The sequence below is a fragment of the Clarias gariepinus genome, chromosome 1 (assembly GCF_024256425.1).
Source record: "Clarias gariepinus isolate MV-2021 ecotype Netherlands chromosome 1, CGAR_prim_01v2, whole genome shotgun sequence".
Lineage (NCBI taxonomy): Eukaryota > Metazoa > Chordata > Actinopteri > Siluriformes > Clariidae > Clarias > Clarias gariepinus.
Window position 1 is genome coordinate 29,033,029 of NC_071100.1, and position 16,091 is coordinate 29,049,119.

Genomic DNA, 16,091 nt, shown 5'->3' on the forward strand with positions numbered 1-16,091 from the left:
TACAGTACTGTATATAACAAAGTTGTTGTTGTTAGTCTTTCGGCTGCTCCCGGCAAGGGGTCGCTACAGCGGAATATTCAGTCCGCACAACAACTTGGCACAGGTTTTAATGCCGGATGCCCTTCCTGACGCAACCCTCCCATTTTATCTGGGCTTGGGACCAGCACTGCATCCAGTGGCTGGGGGTTTGGGCACTAGCTGGGAATCGGACCCGGGCTTTCCGCATGGCAAGCGAAACACCTACCACTGAGCCACAGTATATAACAAAGTATTAGGATAAAATTTATTAAGAATAAATTCACTAAAAATCCTACAACGTGATTTTATGGATTTTTTTTTCTTATTTTGTCTCTCATAGCTGAGGTATACCATCACGAAAATTACAGGCCTCTCTCATCTTTTTAAGTGGGAGAACTTGCACAACTGGTGGCTGACTAAAAACTTTTTTGCCCCACTGTAGAACACTTTGTAATCAGAACACAGAACACTCTGTTACCCCATAGCATCCGGACCTGCATTCCATCCTGACCCCAAACACAGGCTTACTTGCTTTTGCTAAGTGAAACAGTTTAGGTATGTAATTAGTCTACACTGAGATCTTGCAGACAAACGGGGTATCCACCTTAGACCAATGTCAGACTGTTGCATTATTCAAAGGGGCCCTGATGTTTAAATATTCCCAACTCTCTACATCTACCTTTTTACATGCAGTCCAAGTGCTAAGGAATTTCTTTTCCTTCCAGCATAATTTGCTTTTTAAGGTGCAACTCATGCAGACTGTTCTGAAAACCTGGTCTATTTAACCTATAAGCTATAGTGGTTAATATTATTCTGAGCTGTATTACTGTAAATGCAGTATGTACACTATCATACACACTTTTAGAACCTGATATATATAACAGCTAAGAAAACTCAGCACTGTTCAGGTCTTTAATGACCATTTTTCTGATGACAGTTATTTGAGACCAGTCAAATTAAATGTCATGCGTCAAATGCTAATGGTGCCAACACAGCCATCTAGTTTCACCTGGGCCATTCATTAGTTACTGGTCTGTGTATTTGCCATAAAAATGAGATGGCTAAGGGAGCTTTTGGAAATAACCTTGTCGAAAAATCAACCTCTTTGGAATTCTCGTCCCTGCTAATTTCCACACTAAGCCAGCTAAATGTAAATAAATGTAAATAGAAACGGCTATCGCTCACGCTGGCTGTGTTGACTGGGTGGTGGCAACAACAAATAAGGTGTTGGGTTTGTACACGCCATCTAAGAACAAAACATAGAAATAACCAGAGGACAGAAGGACATGCACAACAAGTAAAACAAGAGATGAGTCATAATTGTTTTAAATAACAATACTAATACATTCTTTCCTGTACATTATTCCTTGTACACCACAGCAATTTTTCAAACAATAGATGCATTTAATGTTCTTAATACAAGTTCGTTCCTGATCCTAGATATGTTATTGCATATATAGAACATTCTCGAACTCTTTCTCTCTCTAGATTTTACAAAACAAAACAAGTGTAGTTTATCATGATAATGAGATAAACGCCTCTTTACTGAAGCTTTATCCGTAGTTGACAGAACACTAACACTAACCCAGCATTAAAAGTTAAATAAAGTTTTTGCAAAAAACTTCATCATATCCCTGATTCCTCTTACTACTGCTATATGAATAATTCCATCATTCATTAGTTTTTCTAGAAGAGCGCATCATCATTAGAAATTTGTCTGCTTCCTATTGAGCAAAATATGCTGAAATGTAAAAAAAAGCAGACAGGTCAAGACCAAGGATGCGAATCTTGTGAGCCATGTATACATGTTTTTGTTAAAACAGTTTGATTTTGTATATATGGTGCTATAGCATGCTTTAATTCTGTGGTAGAAATAAATGCAGACTCTGTCAAGACACACACACCACACACACACACACACACACACACACACACATGAGTGGTATGAATTGATATGTCAGTCATATTTTGCGCCTATAATTTCACCCTATAAACACGCTTCCATCCAGCTAACAAGTGTCTTGATTGGAAGACAGTGCCAGTGGATGACAGAAGAAGTAAGTCACAAAGAGTGTAATTCTTTTATTGCGCACTCGCCAATTTCTCTGATGTGTGAAGGACAAGTATGACTTTATCAAAAATTGTGTTAAATGGACTGGGAAAACTGTGTATATCTCTAATTCATTATGCCTCTTTTTCTCTTTAAGACCACTTACCAAACAACCACCACATCTGTGTGATTTAGGGCTTTGACACACCAATATGTCTACTGTATTCTGGGAACCACTAAAGATATTCACGTAGAAAAGTAAAAAAAAATGTTAATTAAGCTAGTTTCTTTCACTAAATCTTAAAAACCACATGCTAATTTAAATTGGACACTAGGGGAAAAAAATCTTAGCTAGTGAAATTATCCTAAAGTTTAAATGCATCTAGTATTTCATAAAATTATCATAAAATGCAAGAATATTAAGTCTATTTTTCCAGTTCTAAATTCCAGTTTTTATTCTATTTGCAGGTAATTTAGCTTTTTATTTTGGAAATAAATTCTTGGGAATTTGAGAGGCAAAATTATTTTCCAGAAAAACAAGAAAAGTAAAGGGATCATTTGGGTTTTTTCAAGTCTGTCTCAAAATTAAGGTAGATATACGTACAGTACTTTACCATAAGTCTTGGTGGTTATGCTCTGCACACTGACTATGAAATCTGTCAACCGAAATTTAACCATAACCAGAGTCAAATTCCTCAATCCTCGTTTGTTGCAAAAATACATTCCAAAGTTCAGCTGAGATTCGTATGAAGCTTCTGCCATCCTGCCAAGCTAAATTAAGTTGGTATCTTTCATAGTAATTGTGTATTTAATACAAATGTAACTATTTAACTATGTAACTATAGCTGTATGGCTTTTTTTGCTTAGCAATACAGCCAGTACGACTAATAATTAAGTCACTTTTTGCAGCTCAAGGCTAATACTCTTTGGATATTATATTATGCATTTTATTTTTTTACATGAATTTTTCATAATGAACACATCATTAAGGAGGATTAAAAGTTGAAAAAGAACAACAACCCCCTTCGGCTTGCACTATGAGGTGTGTGTGTGTGTGTGTGTGTGTGTGTGTATGTGTGTGTGTGTGTGTGTACTCTACGTGCATGTACATGCCAGTATGTACTGTATGTGTGCAAGGACAGGTAACACCATTAGAGAACAACTGAGAAAGACAGAGAAACAAAACATGGTCAAAAGCCAAAAATATTATTACTCTTAGCATTTAGACTGGGGAAAAAAAGGTTTATTTGGCCAAATGTTGGAAGAAAAATAATAACATTTAAAAGAGAAAAAAAACTGGGGAAAAAGGGGAAATAATTTATAATTTATCAAGCTCCAGTTCTCCTTAATCAAGATGTCTATACTAGTCTCAATTTTAAAAAATCTTTAGAGCAATTAAAGTGCCCCAATTATGCCATTTTAAAGGTTGCTAATATTGCTTAATGACTCTCTTAAAACAGGTTCACATGTATGTAAGGTCAAAAAACACTTTAGTTTTCTCTAAAAATAGATTTAATTTTACCCCATTTCTAAATAATTCGTAAACGACTCGTTTAAAGCAGTTTGAAGATTTAATCTGTCTAAACCCCTACTTTTCGTGAGCCCTCACTGCTGTGATTGGTCAGATGGCTAGCCCCGCTATGATTGATCTACCGCTAAAGCGTGTGAAAATGAAACGCCCATGACCATAACTTCACGACGACTCTGGAGACCTGTCAATACATAGAAAAGTTGGCATCGGTTTTATTGTGTAACGACCAGTTAATTTTATATTAACTTTGGCTACAAAAATTGAGAGTCTTTTATTTTTGTGTCGGTGTTGCTTTAAAAGGCTGGTGAGCAAAAAGGACAAACCCAAACAAGTAGATAAAGCAAATGTGTATTATACAAAACTAAATAAAGTAAACGAAAAAGGTGCACCACAACCAAACAAAGATATAAACAATAATTACAAACTATATATAATAAACGGTATGTGTATGTGTGTGAGTGAGTGAAAAATGTCCGCGTTTTATTGTATGTGTGTTATCCAAGTATACCGAGTATGGTTTGGTCTAACCCGGATTAATGAAGTCCTGGAGGCCGATGACGGAGGGTGAGAAGTCCGGGGAATATGTCCAGTCAAAAATAATCCGGTTAAAAAATGTTTAAAAGAAAATGATCCACAGCAATCTCTCCTTTTCTCGTCCAAACAAATAACGGCTGGTCCACATTACTCCTCCTCGACCAACAACCCCCCCCGCACTATCCTGGCTATTCCTTTGAAGGCTGGTCTATGTCGCGAACAACTTGCCCGCCATCTAACAATTAACGTTAACACTCTTGTTATGGTGACCGAGCATTCATGTCGGGTTCGCTTAGACACTTTGTAATATAAAAAAACAATAAAAAACGAGAGCACACGCAATCCTCCCATGCACCTTGCCCCTTCGCGAGTGTTAAGTTCGGTTTTGGTGAATGGTGGAGAATAAACAGTTAAAAAGGATTTCGTGTGCTTTCATTGTTTATTATTTTTTTATTACAAAGTGTTTAAGCGAACCTGGCAAGAATGCTTGGTCACATTAACAAGAGTGTGGTAACGTTAATTGTAAGATGGCGGGCCAGTTGTTCGTGACGTAGAACGTGGGCGGGCAAGTTGTTCGCGACGTAGAACATGGGCAGACATTATGCAAATAAAGTAATAGATAAAACTTCATTGATCGTGCACTGTCAGCGTCACAGATAGTGCAGATAATTTATGTTCACATACAGCTACATGACACACTGCATGAAAGAAAATATTTGAAAAAGCAAAATAGTGGCACTTTCATGCTCATACCACTCATGTGTGTGTGTGTGTGTCCCTTGACAGAGTCTGCATTTTTTTCTGCCACAGAATTAAAGCGTGCTATAGCACTATAGATACAAAATCAACTGTTTTACCAAGAAATTGTATTTATGGCTCACACTCACACAAGACAACCTAGTCATACAATTCATACTATCATAGTGCTGATACTGCCTATTCTGTAAATAAAACTTCCTAGGTTTTAGATTAACCTTGTGTCACCGAAAAAGCTGTGATCAATTGAGGCATGACTCCACAAGACCTCTGAAGGTGTTTGTAGTGTCTGGCACTAGGATGTTGCCAAGCTGGAAGAGGTAATGCTAAAGAGAGAAATTTGCAATGTGACAAGTTGCAGCATTGGTTTGTTGACAATTAAAGTCCTATTAATAGGGCATATCTTAAAGCCCTACTAAATAGTATGGCAAAACTGTATACCACTACCTACTATATAATAATAGCTTTTTTGTACACTCCGATCTTGTAAGCATTTTGTTTAGTGTTACATTCTTTAGAATCACTACCAAATGTATATTAAAGTCAAACTGCATATACTATATACACAAACAGATACCATTATCACAGAAAATCCTCTATAACCCAACACAATGCACAACATAGCTATGGGTGACCCTATAAGCAGACAAAGTAATACAAAAATGTATTTGAGAGGAGTTCCCAAGAAAAAAGAATAGCCATTCTCTTTGAGCAGCTCAGAAGCAAGAGCGGGCCATCTGATCGCTCCTTCTTTCCTCTGTGTTGACAGCCAAGTGCTCCCTTGTGTTGCCCTACAACAGTACTAAGCGATGTTCAGTTTAAACACACATGGTTTAAAAAAGATGAGAAGCAGAGGGAGAACAATGATGTAAAACTAACACAGCAGTGTGAATGTTACACACACACACACACACACACACACACAAAATCTCTCTCTAAGCAGAGCTGCTGCTTAGAGAGTACAGCATGCCCCAAATCCATGTGCCAAGCAGAATGCTATGTCTCCTATGAGCAACGCTTCTCTGCTGAATCTAGGCTACAGCAGAGCTGGTTTTACCTGTTTCTCTTTCCAATTGAAAACAGCTTTTTTTGTTTTCCAGACCTCACGCTGCTGCTCTTTGTAGAAAATTAAATCCCACGTTCCACCAGCTAAAAGACACTGACGCTGCCATTTATAATCAGTACGCTGTCCACCAATCAAAAGGCGCCTCCGCTTGTGCTTGTCCTCTCCGCCTCTCTCTCTGGCTGTTTTCCAATCCTCTTTTCTGATGTTGCTTTCATCAGCTTATCGTAAGAAATGTTACATGTGTGCCTGCGTTCATTACAGATTCAATCACTACAATTTACTTACAGAGTGAGGAAAGCAAGAGAAGGCATCGAGAATTACAAAAGAAAGTCAAAAATAGAGCAAGAATGAAAAAGCGAGTGGTCTTAAGGTCTGCTTAAGCTAATTAAGAGTATAATGTGCCCAAATTTAAAGAAAAACTACAATGAAACTAATATAATTATACCGGAAAAAAAGTTAAACATATTACACAACAGATCTGCACTGTTGTTTTCATGTGATGGTGAGAAACAAGTGTCTCTCTTAGAACAGAGGCAACACTGCTATTTCCATCATCACACTATTATGTGTAATGTTTCATGAGCATGTCTGGCTATATTTCTTCAGATAGTCAGCTCAAGGCCCAGAAAGTCACAGATCAGTCTATAACCATGAGGAGAAGTGCAAATTTAATCCAAATTTGACTTGAGTTAAATGTGTATTTGAATATGCAGATGGATTTCAAGTAGCTCTTTTTCACTCCCTTTCTTTGTATCTCATGTTGCGTCTCCAAAACACCCCCCACACACCAGTGCCCGCCTTCTCAACTGTGAGTTTGTGGAAGTGCGCCCTCCTCTAATCCACCCTGCATGAGGTGCCTTCTGGGATCATTTAGGTGTTCATTACTTTCATCTGTCTCTCTCTTCCTCCGTCTTGATCTCTGAATTCCTTTCTAACTCTCTCCCGTCTGCCAGTATTTACAAGTATTATGGCCTAAGCAGCCTTTTGTCTCTTTTTGCGAGGGATCGAAATCCCCTTAACACAGTAATGGAGCCAGCAGGTGATCTAATTTGAGCTTGGGGCCTGCTACTGGTTTGGACACAAATCAAAAGCACTCAAAGTTATGATGCAATGTAAACATAGCAAGGCATTTTATATAAACTCCAAGATCGTCAAAGTTGAGTGAATTTGTTTAAAAATTGAACTGCATTTTTAAACACAGTTTCTTAGAGCTTTAAACTACCCTTACCAACTAATGGCCTTCATGATTGAATGATTGAGTAAACTGCCACTGGTCTTTTTATTGGAAACTACTGGATGTCAGTGAGTAGCCATAATTACCGCAGGGTTACAGCGCATTACACTGATGAAAAAAGCTCTGAGTGTAAAGAAGACAGAAGAGTGGCACTATGCTGAAGCGAGCACCTAGCAATCTATAGCTGTAGAAAAGCATTCTTGCTCTACAAAGCATCTCTATAGAAAAACTCACTTCACGATGACATGATATACTGAATTCAGATAAATGTTGAATGTTGCAAATGTAAAGTTAAAAAAGTAGATTAATTATGATTAAGTACAAAAAATGCTGGTAATTCTTTTAATCATTTTGCAACCTTAGTAAGCAATCGCTTCCAACATATTGAAGAACTTTTATCTTTTACTTTAGTTTTTTTTTTTTTTTTGTCAAAATTTGATGCATATTTAACGCAAATGAGTGTCCTTGTTTTACATAGGGCTTACTCAATAGTAAGAAAACCTGAGTGCAAATAGACACTGACTGTGACAACACACAGCCCCACACACACACACACACACACATATGTACACCGACTGACAATTTCTGTGGGTAAGCCTGATTTGGGTGTGTCAGGTTTGTGTTTATTTATGTGCAAACCGGCGTGCTCTCTACGCAAAGTGGAAAAGTTCACCACCAAGAAGCCACAGCTTAGCGCTGGTGAAGATGAGAGGATGTGAGGTATTTTTTGTTGTTCATCCTGCTGAGACTGCAACACCTGCAGCCCAATTTCCATTACTGCTATCATAACAAATTTAATCACAGAATAATTACAGAGAATCCACATTTAATATTCACACCGTTTAGATTTGCCATTTAGGTGCGAGTCCCAGAGACTAAAAGAAGAATGAGTCTTTACACACAACAATTATATTTCTGCATTCTAGAGACATGCGGAAAGAATTAGGATAATTGCTGTAAAATGCATTAGAAAAATGTCATGAGTCTCAGTATCCAATTTCAGAGTACTCCTGACTATAATTTTAAACAGTTTTCTTTCAATAAACAACTAAAATGGAATAGGAAAACCTTTACATTTTGCCCTAATAAAGTATGTAAATATCTCTGAATGTGCTTGACATGCCAACTAAAAAACATTTCATGTGCTCAATGTGCACACTGGGAAAATCTGATCTTTTACACTACGTCTTAACCTCAGAGTCTGTGACGAAGACATCTGTTCACCAAAATTGGGAAACTGTCGACCCTAAATTTCACCACTGACATGTGGTAAATAACCAGTTGGCTGGTTAACTGCTAGCAAGGTAGATCTATTTTCATACAGATACAAATTTCCATCTGATTTTAGTGTGGGGATCTTAATCTTAATTGCCTTAATCTTTAATTGCCAAACTTGTTGAAACATATCACAATATTCTAAGTTTTGATCATCATTTACATTAGTTAGCTACAGCGCAGGCTTATTATTTTAGTTCTGTGGTGTTACACGCACATCATCACCTAATAATTTAAATAAAAAATTTTGTTTAGACTTCACTAGGAAATGAAAATAAACTTGTATTTTATTGTTAAATTACAGAGCTAAAATGTCAAATCTATATTTTTTCCAAACTCTCATGTGCACAATGCTATCTGGAACTCAAATCTGCACTGGTTTAAATTTATGACCTCTTAAATGTCCCATGTGAAAAGGACACAGCCAAGCTATGATTACCTCTGCACACACATGCACACACACACGCGCGCACTAAAGCTTCCTGTGCACTCGTGTGTGTGTGTGTGTGTGTGTGTGTGTGTGTGTGTGTGTGTGTGCGTGCATGGTTAAGGAGGAGTCACCGAGCAAAGTTACCTGAAAGACCACACATTTACAAGACCAGAAAATTCTAACCTCCAAACAGACACACACACACACACACACACACACACAATCACAGATACAGGGAGAGAGAGAGAGAGAGAGAGAGAGAGAGAGAGAAAGAACAGTAGAGACCTTTCTCAAGCCAGTTAACAGGGACTTCTTTCTTGTCTGTGTCTTTCTTCTTTCAGCAGACAGAAAGTCAGTGGAAGAACGTGAGAAAGAGAGAGAGAGAGAGAGAGAGATGGAGGGAGGAAACATCTCAGGTGTCGTACAACAGGATCTGAAATCAAATACGATCAGAAGACCACTCTGCAGCCTAACATGCATTTTCAGGGATCATTTACTCTAAGGGCATGCTATTCTCCTGAATACAAGCTGTTCGCTGGCTACCTCTGTCTTTTTTCTTTCCCTGCATTTTTTTTTACATATTTAACTGAAATGTTTTAGTGTTTTGTAAATTATCACTCCTATTTAGTTCCAATTACTTTAGATTTTAGAGCTGTTTTATTTGACCCATTTGACACAAATCCTATTAATTCACAGGCATGAGCAACTGCAGAAATCCAGAAACATGAGGCTTTTAATTTATCCCTCAAAAAAAATAAATGTCCTTCTCACAAACAAGCCATTTATAAACCAAGGTTCCACATCCGAGCACTTAATCCTATAATTAGAGCAAGATAATTACATCTAGGTTCATTTCAGATGGATTTCATCAAGTAAATTTTTTAGGCATGTGCAAGGAGGAGAGGGTGTGAAGAATAGCAAGCGTGAGAGAAGGAGAGAGAGAGAAATTAACTCCCTTTTAGCATCAACGCAAATGTCAACACAAGAGAAGTCCAATTTCACAGACAAAAGCAAGCAGGGAACGCACAGGGCTCGCAGCAGTCGATCGCTAAAATTAAATTCTAATGACTTCTCCTTACAATGAATTAGCTATAGACTATTATTCTTTGCAGCAAACTTAATGGGTTTTGCTGGGGCACACTGGCTAGTTCTGATAGTGTTCAATAAAATATCAAGGGAGACCCTGTTAAATTGTCAGTAGGGATAACTCAGAGAACAGAGCTGGATGTGATAGCGCTTCATGCTTAAGAAGCAGTAATTGCACACTGCAGGAAGGCTTGCGCTGCGCACCTTATGAGAAAAGTCAGCCGAGCATTAACATCCTCGACAAACAGACACACAGGAACCACTGCAGTGGCAAAATAAATAAATTTATCAAAGCAGAATATGTGGACACGCAATACATGTGCTATGGTACCAAATAGAGTGTGTGATTAATTATGTATGAGACATCTGTAAGAAACAAGCAATGAATTGCACTCCTCTCGCAAGCAAGCACTCATGCCTCTACACAGGACATTAAACCCTGAGTAAGGGAGAGAGAAAGCAAGGGAAAAAGTTCTCTTTCAAGCGGGAGAAAGAGAGAGTCAAAGAGAGAAAGAGAGATAAAGATAAAGGACTAAACGTGATTTGTTGATGGATGGGGGAGCCACAAAGAAAGACGGCAAGAAGCAGCAAACAGTAATCTGGACAAGGACATAGCAGCAATCTGAGGATGAGAGTGAAGCAGAGATTCAAAGGTGAGAAAGAGAGGTGGAGATGTTAGAAAAATAGAAGCAAAAACAGATATGGAATGAGATAGGGTCAGATATTTTGTGAGAGAACCTGGGAATCAGTGCAAGAAGCAAAAATATTGTGAAGACAAAAAGAAACATTGAACGTAGTGTGCAGGGAGGGAGGGTAACTTGGAAAACAAAAAAAATTGTCTTGTTCTTGGAAAGAACTATTTACGAATGCACGAACAGTTGCTTGTTACATCGTGTCGATGTTAGGGGATGATTAATAATGTATCAGGCTGCCACAGAAAACACATGAAACAACAGACCAAGCGTTCTTTCGTTCTTTCTTTCCATTAAGTACAAAATAAAGGGCTGACTTCATCATGTATTTACCTCGTTTTCTTCCTCTCTGCTCCAACGGAGAGAGAACAATAACAACACAAACTGATTAATTCACACGCACGGTTCAGAATATGAATTCCTTGTTAAGTCTGCAGAGCTCAAACATATTTTCCATTTTAAATGGCTGGATAAAAAGACAGTGAAAAAGAGAAGGAGTGAAATTGAAATGGGATGAGGTAGCTACAAAAAGAGGAGAAATTGGAAATGGGGTGGCAAGAAGGACACAGAGAGAAATGGGGATTTCACGGCTGAGTCGGTGAATTGATCCAGACATACAAGTGCACAGGAATGTTAAATGTAACCTCTTGCCCACCTGTTCCCACTCAGCCTCAAGGAGCAATATAAAACACGACACCACCACTAACATTCTCCACCACCACCCCCCACTTTCTCTTATCTGATTTTTTCCCGGATCCCAGGAAGCAGTGGCTGGAATTTTTTAACCTGGCATTAGGAAGAGTTAACGCCAGCCACAGGCCCACTGCTGTGACAAAACAGCTGTAAAACAGAGCCATATGTGACAGAATCCACTCATCTAAAACACACTCACACACACAAACACACACACACACACACACACATACACACACACACACACACACACACAGAGGTCACACACACTGACACCTCAGTTGCACTGTGAAAACCTCAAAAGAGCGGCACAAATTCACAGCAAGAGTTAAGCCCAGCAGGTTTAGGTGTCCCTGACTAATCTAGACACTAATCCCATTTTTCCGATTACATTTAATGCCATTATTATTTTAGCGATTTAGACAAACTGACAGACAAACTACATACATATAACCAGCATGATGCTATTACATCAAATCCTGACTACTACTAGAATTATAAATATAAGATGAAATAAAAATAAAAGAAATGTAACTACTGTTGTAGGGTAATGAGTTAAGATATGTTCTTACCTGCTTGTTGTACTTGTTGAGGGTTTGGCTGCTGTACTCAGAGCAGTGGTCGGATCCAATGGATATGTTATCTCCGGTGCCCACGAAGGTGTTGGCCGGCGGCAGATCCTGGACAGCCTGGTGCTTTTTTCCTGCTGTGGGAGACTGTGGATGAAGCTGAACAGTGGGTAAAGGTGAGCTGGACTTGTAGTGGCGGGCAAGGTCTGGGCTTCCAGGCCCACCATTAACAGAGCGATAACGCCCCATCCCAGGACTGTCAGAGAGTTTCTCATTGACACCATCATATCGCTGTCCATTAGGTTTTGATGCCTCAACTGTGACAATACTGCTATACAGGGGCTGCTTAGTCTTTCTTTTGTTCTTGTCTTTTTTGGGCTTCTTGCTCTTGTCATGCTGCTGTGGGGTAAAAAAGTCCTCATGGTCTTTTTTACCAGCCTCATAGCCATTCTTGTTCTTGGGCCTGCAGTAGCGGGCCATGACCACAATGAGGATGATGAGGATGACAGTCATGATGCCAGACACCACTCCGATAGCAATGCTTAAACGCTGCTTGCCCAGGTCATAGTTGGGGTCTCCTGCAATGTCGGCATTAAGAGGTGTACCGAGGCTTTTGGCAATTTTGGCTTCTACTATTGTGGAGTTAGAGAGTGTTTCATTGACATAGACATGCACTAGCGTGGTGGTACTCTGCGATGGAAACCCACTGTCATTAACTTGCACTACTAGGCGGTGAAGGCCATAGTGTTTCTGTTCCAGTTTACTAACTAATGAAATAACGCCACTCCCAGGGTCAATTTCAAATAACTTGAAGGGGTTGCCTCCTACTATACTGTAGCTGAGATCAGCATTGACACCTGTGTCAGTATCAGTAGCTATGACAGTCCGGACGACTGTTCTCAAACTGCTGGATGGAGGTAACAGAGTGTAGGAGCTGTTAAGGGGAAAAGTGACTGTTGGTGGGTTATCATTTTCGTCCATAACAAAAAGCGAAACGGTGGCCGTGGCTGATCGAGGTGGGTCCCCACCATCAACAGCTTTAACACGGAATGAGTATGTGGTTTTCTGTTCACGGTCAAAGGCCACAGTAGAAAAGATGGTTCCTGTGTTGTTCTCAATGGAAAAAATTTCTTCCTCTTCCTCAATGTAGAGGCTCATCTCAGCATTATGCCCCTTGTCTGCATCCATTACTGTTACCATGCCTACAGGGCTGTTGGGTTGCAAGTTCTCCTTTACATAGAAGGTAAAAACATCCTGCATAAACTTTGGTTCATTGTCGTTCTTGTCTGCCACCAGTACCACCACTGTAGCTGAGCCCTGTAAAACAGGTATACCTTTGTCTTTGGCAATTACTTTAAACTCATACCGCTCTGTTTGCTCTCTATCAAGTATTGTGTTCACACGAATATCACCACTGTCTGGATCAATGGAAAATATTCCATTGACAGATGAGTCCAATGAGTATGAGAGTTCTGCATTTTTACCACTGTCTGCATCCAAGGCCACTACAGTCAATACACGTTCACCTGGACCATTGTTCTCTGAAAACGAGACCTCCATTGTGCTTTTGCTAAATATAGGTGGATTGTCGTTCATGTCTCCAACTTTCACAATTAATGAGTTGTTTGCAGACAGACTGGGGCTGCCTGAATCTACAGCAACTATGACAACGTTGTACTCCTGCACGGCTTCGTAGTCAAGAGGCGCTGACGTGTGCAGGAAATATTTCTTTTTGTTCATGTCACCCTCTATCTCGCTCGCAGGCTTCAGTTGGAAGGGCACATCACCAACCACTGTGCATGTCACGATACCATTCGGCCCCTTGTCACGATCAGACACTTGCACTAGCGCGATAGGTGTGTCTACCACTACGTCCTCTGCTACATTTGCCACACCGTCTCTCAAGTAAATACGTCCAATTTTTCTTATGTCAATATTTGGGACATTGTCATTTTCATCTTTGATATTGATAATCATCGTTGCCTTGTCTGTCTTGGGAGGCTGACCACGATCACGGGCCATGACCATGAACCGCAGCTGACTTACTTCCTCACGATCAATCCTATGTAATACAGTAAGCCACCCTGTGCTCTCATCTAACCGCAGCAGTCGCCGCACTGATTCAGTGGCTGCCCCGAAAACATATTCAATCTGGCCATTAACCCCAACATCAGCATCTATTGCCTTAAGCTGGAGGATGGGGGCGCCAGGGGAGCTGTTCTCAGGTAGGTCTGCTTCATATACACTCTTCTCAAAACGCGGGCTGTTGTCATTCACATCTGTAATCATTACTCTAAGGATGGCTTGAGAGGAGCGCGGGGGGTCGCCGCCGTCCCTAACACGCAGAGTCAGCTCGTAAGAGTCGCGCTGTTCTCTGTCCAGTGCGCCTTTAATAATCAGCTGCGGCTGTTTCTCTCCGTCTGTTGTGTCCGCGACCTGAAGTTCAAAGACGCTACTCCGACTCGCGCTGTCGTCAAATCTTCTTTTGCCCATATGAGAGTCGACATTAGCAGAGCCTCCAGAGCCTATCCTGCGCACGGAGCTTTCTCCGCTGTCCTGAATCAACTCGTACCTTTCTATCCCGTTTCTGCCAAAATCCCTGTCAGTGGCCGTGGGCAAGAGATAAAGCGTGCCGATCGGCCTGTTTTCCTCCACAGAGAGAGTGAGCACAGGTGACGGGAACGAAGGCGTGTTGTCGTTTATGTCCAAAATGATGACCTTGCCCTCGAACAGGTCTACCCAGCTTTGCGCGGGCCCGATCACGGACACCTCAAAGTCTATGAAGCACTCGTTCTCGTCGAATATCATCAGACACTGCTGCAGTTTCTCGCGGTCAATGCGCCGTTCGTTGGTGCTTAAGTCGCCGGTGATGTTGTCAATCTTGAAGTACTCAGAGCCAGATTCAAGAGTGAAAGTGACTTCTCCGGATCCGGCGACAATGCCGAGGTCAGCAGCCACGTTCCCAACGCGCACATCGGCGGGACCTTCCTCAGCCAGGCGGTATCGCAGCACTTGTTTGGCCGCGGGCTGAGTCAGCAGCTGCAGCAGCAGAAAGCAGTAGCAGAGGCAGTCCGTCGAGCCGGTATTCCTCATTGCGCACAGTCTCTAATCACCGTTCTCGGAGAAGGAAAATAATGTAAACTTGTTTTCATCAACAGTTTGCTAAAAAACAAAGCGTTCTGCCTTTCTGTTTCGTGCTGCCGCCGGTTTTCTCAGCGCGCGCTTCAACTACAGTGGTTTTGCGGCGGAGCGCCGCTCTCTCTCCTCCGTTTCCCTAACAATTTATTCTCTTCAGTCTTTCTTTTTTTCACCATGAATACATCCAGTAATCTGAACCCCCGCACAGTCCTGTAATTAAACGCATTCAAGACTCATTGTGAAATGTCCACGCTATCGAATTAAAACGCACCTGTGGTTTACTAAACAACAAAGGGAAAAAAAATACCTTGGACATGTCAATCCATTCTAACTCGGGATAAAAAGATGCTTCAAAATCCCTCTTCTTAAATCCGTCATGTTTCCAATACAACCGGCTGAACTTTACAGCTCCGCTTGCTTGCGCACGAGCTCAGCCTCCGTTTCGGCCAGTGGCACAGTAGAGTTTGAAAAGCAGACTCCGCAGTGTCGAGCGACGCAGAAACGAAGCAGAGGGAGAACGCGAGAAAGAAAGACGAGTTGTAAATCCCGACGGAGCTCGCATATAAGTATGTGGCGGAGATCCCGACGCACGGACTGTTCTTCTGTCGCTCGTTTTTTCCCTGTCGGTCCGTACGCGCGCTTCGGCGTGCGTGTGTTTGTATGTGCGCGCACGCGCGTGTGTTTGAGTGCGTATGAGCGCAGCCAGTGTATCTGCGGCACTCCGAGAGGCGCTCGCGCATGATATTGCAGCCTCTCTCTCTCTCTCTCTCTCTCCACCCCTTCGCGTCTCTCTCTCAGCAGCTGAACTCAAGCACTTAGTTTAAATGAAAGTGTTAGTGCAGGCACGGCTTTGTGTGCTGGGTATGAGGTTATGTAGTCACGCATTTTTTGGAATCATTAAAGAACATACAAATAAGTATTGGACTCTGTGCCAGTTCTGTTACTGATAGTCAGGTTTTGGGGGGAGAAAATCTTAAGGGATTTAATACACATAAACCATTCATTGATGTCTAAAATGT

General features: G+C 40.9%; 1 protein-coding gene across 5 annotated transcripts in view; it reads right to left on the reverse strand.

Annotated features, from left to right (window-relative positions):
- Nucleotides 1-15,768, reverse strand: part of pcdh7b (protocadherin 7b) — a 142,382-nt gene extending 126,614 nt beyond the window's left edge. For 4 of the 5 annotated variants that reach the window (XM_053501427.1, XM_053501411.1, XM_053501447.1 and 1 more), the window contains exon 1: nucleotides 11,938-15,768. In XM_053501427.1, coding sequence (XP_053357402.1) covers nucleotides 11,938-15,027 — 3,090 coding nt within the window. In that variant the 5' untranslated portion in view covers nucleotides 15,028-15,768. The remainder of the gene's footprint in view (nucleotides 1-11,937) is intronic. The other variant, XM_053501418.1, reaches the window with a different exon arrangement.
- Between the last annotated feature and the right edge of the window lie 323 nt (nucleotides 15,769-16,091).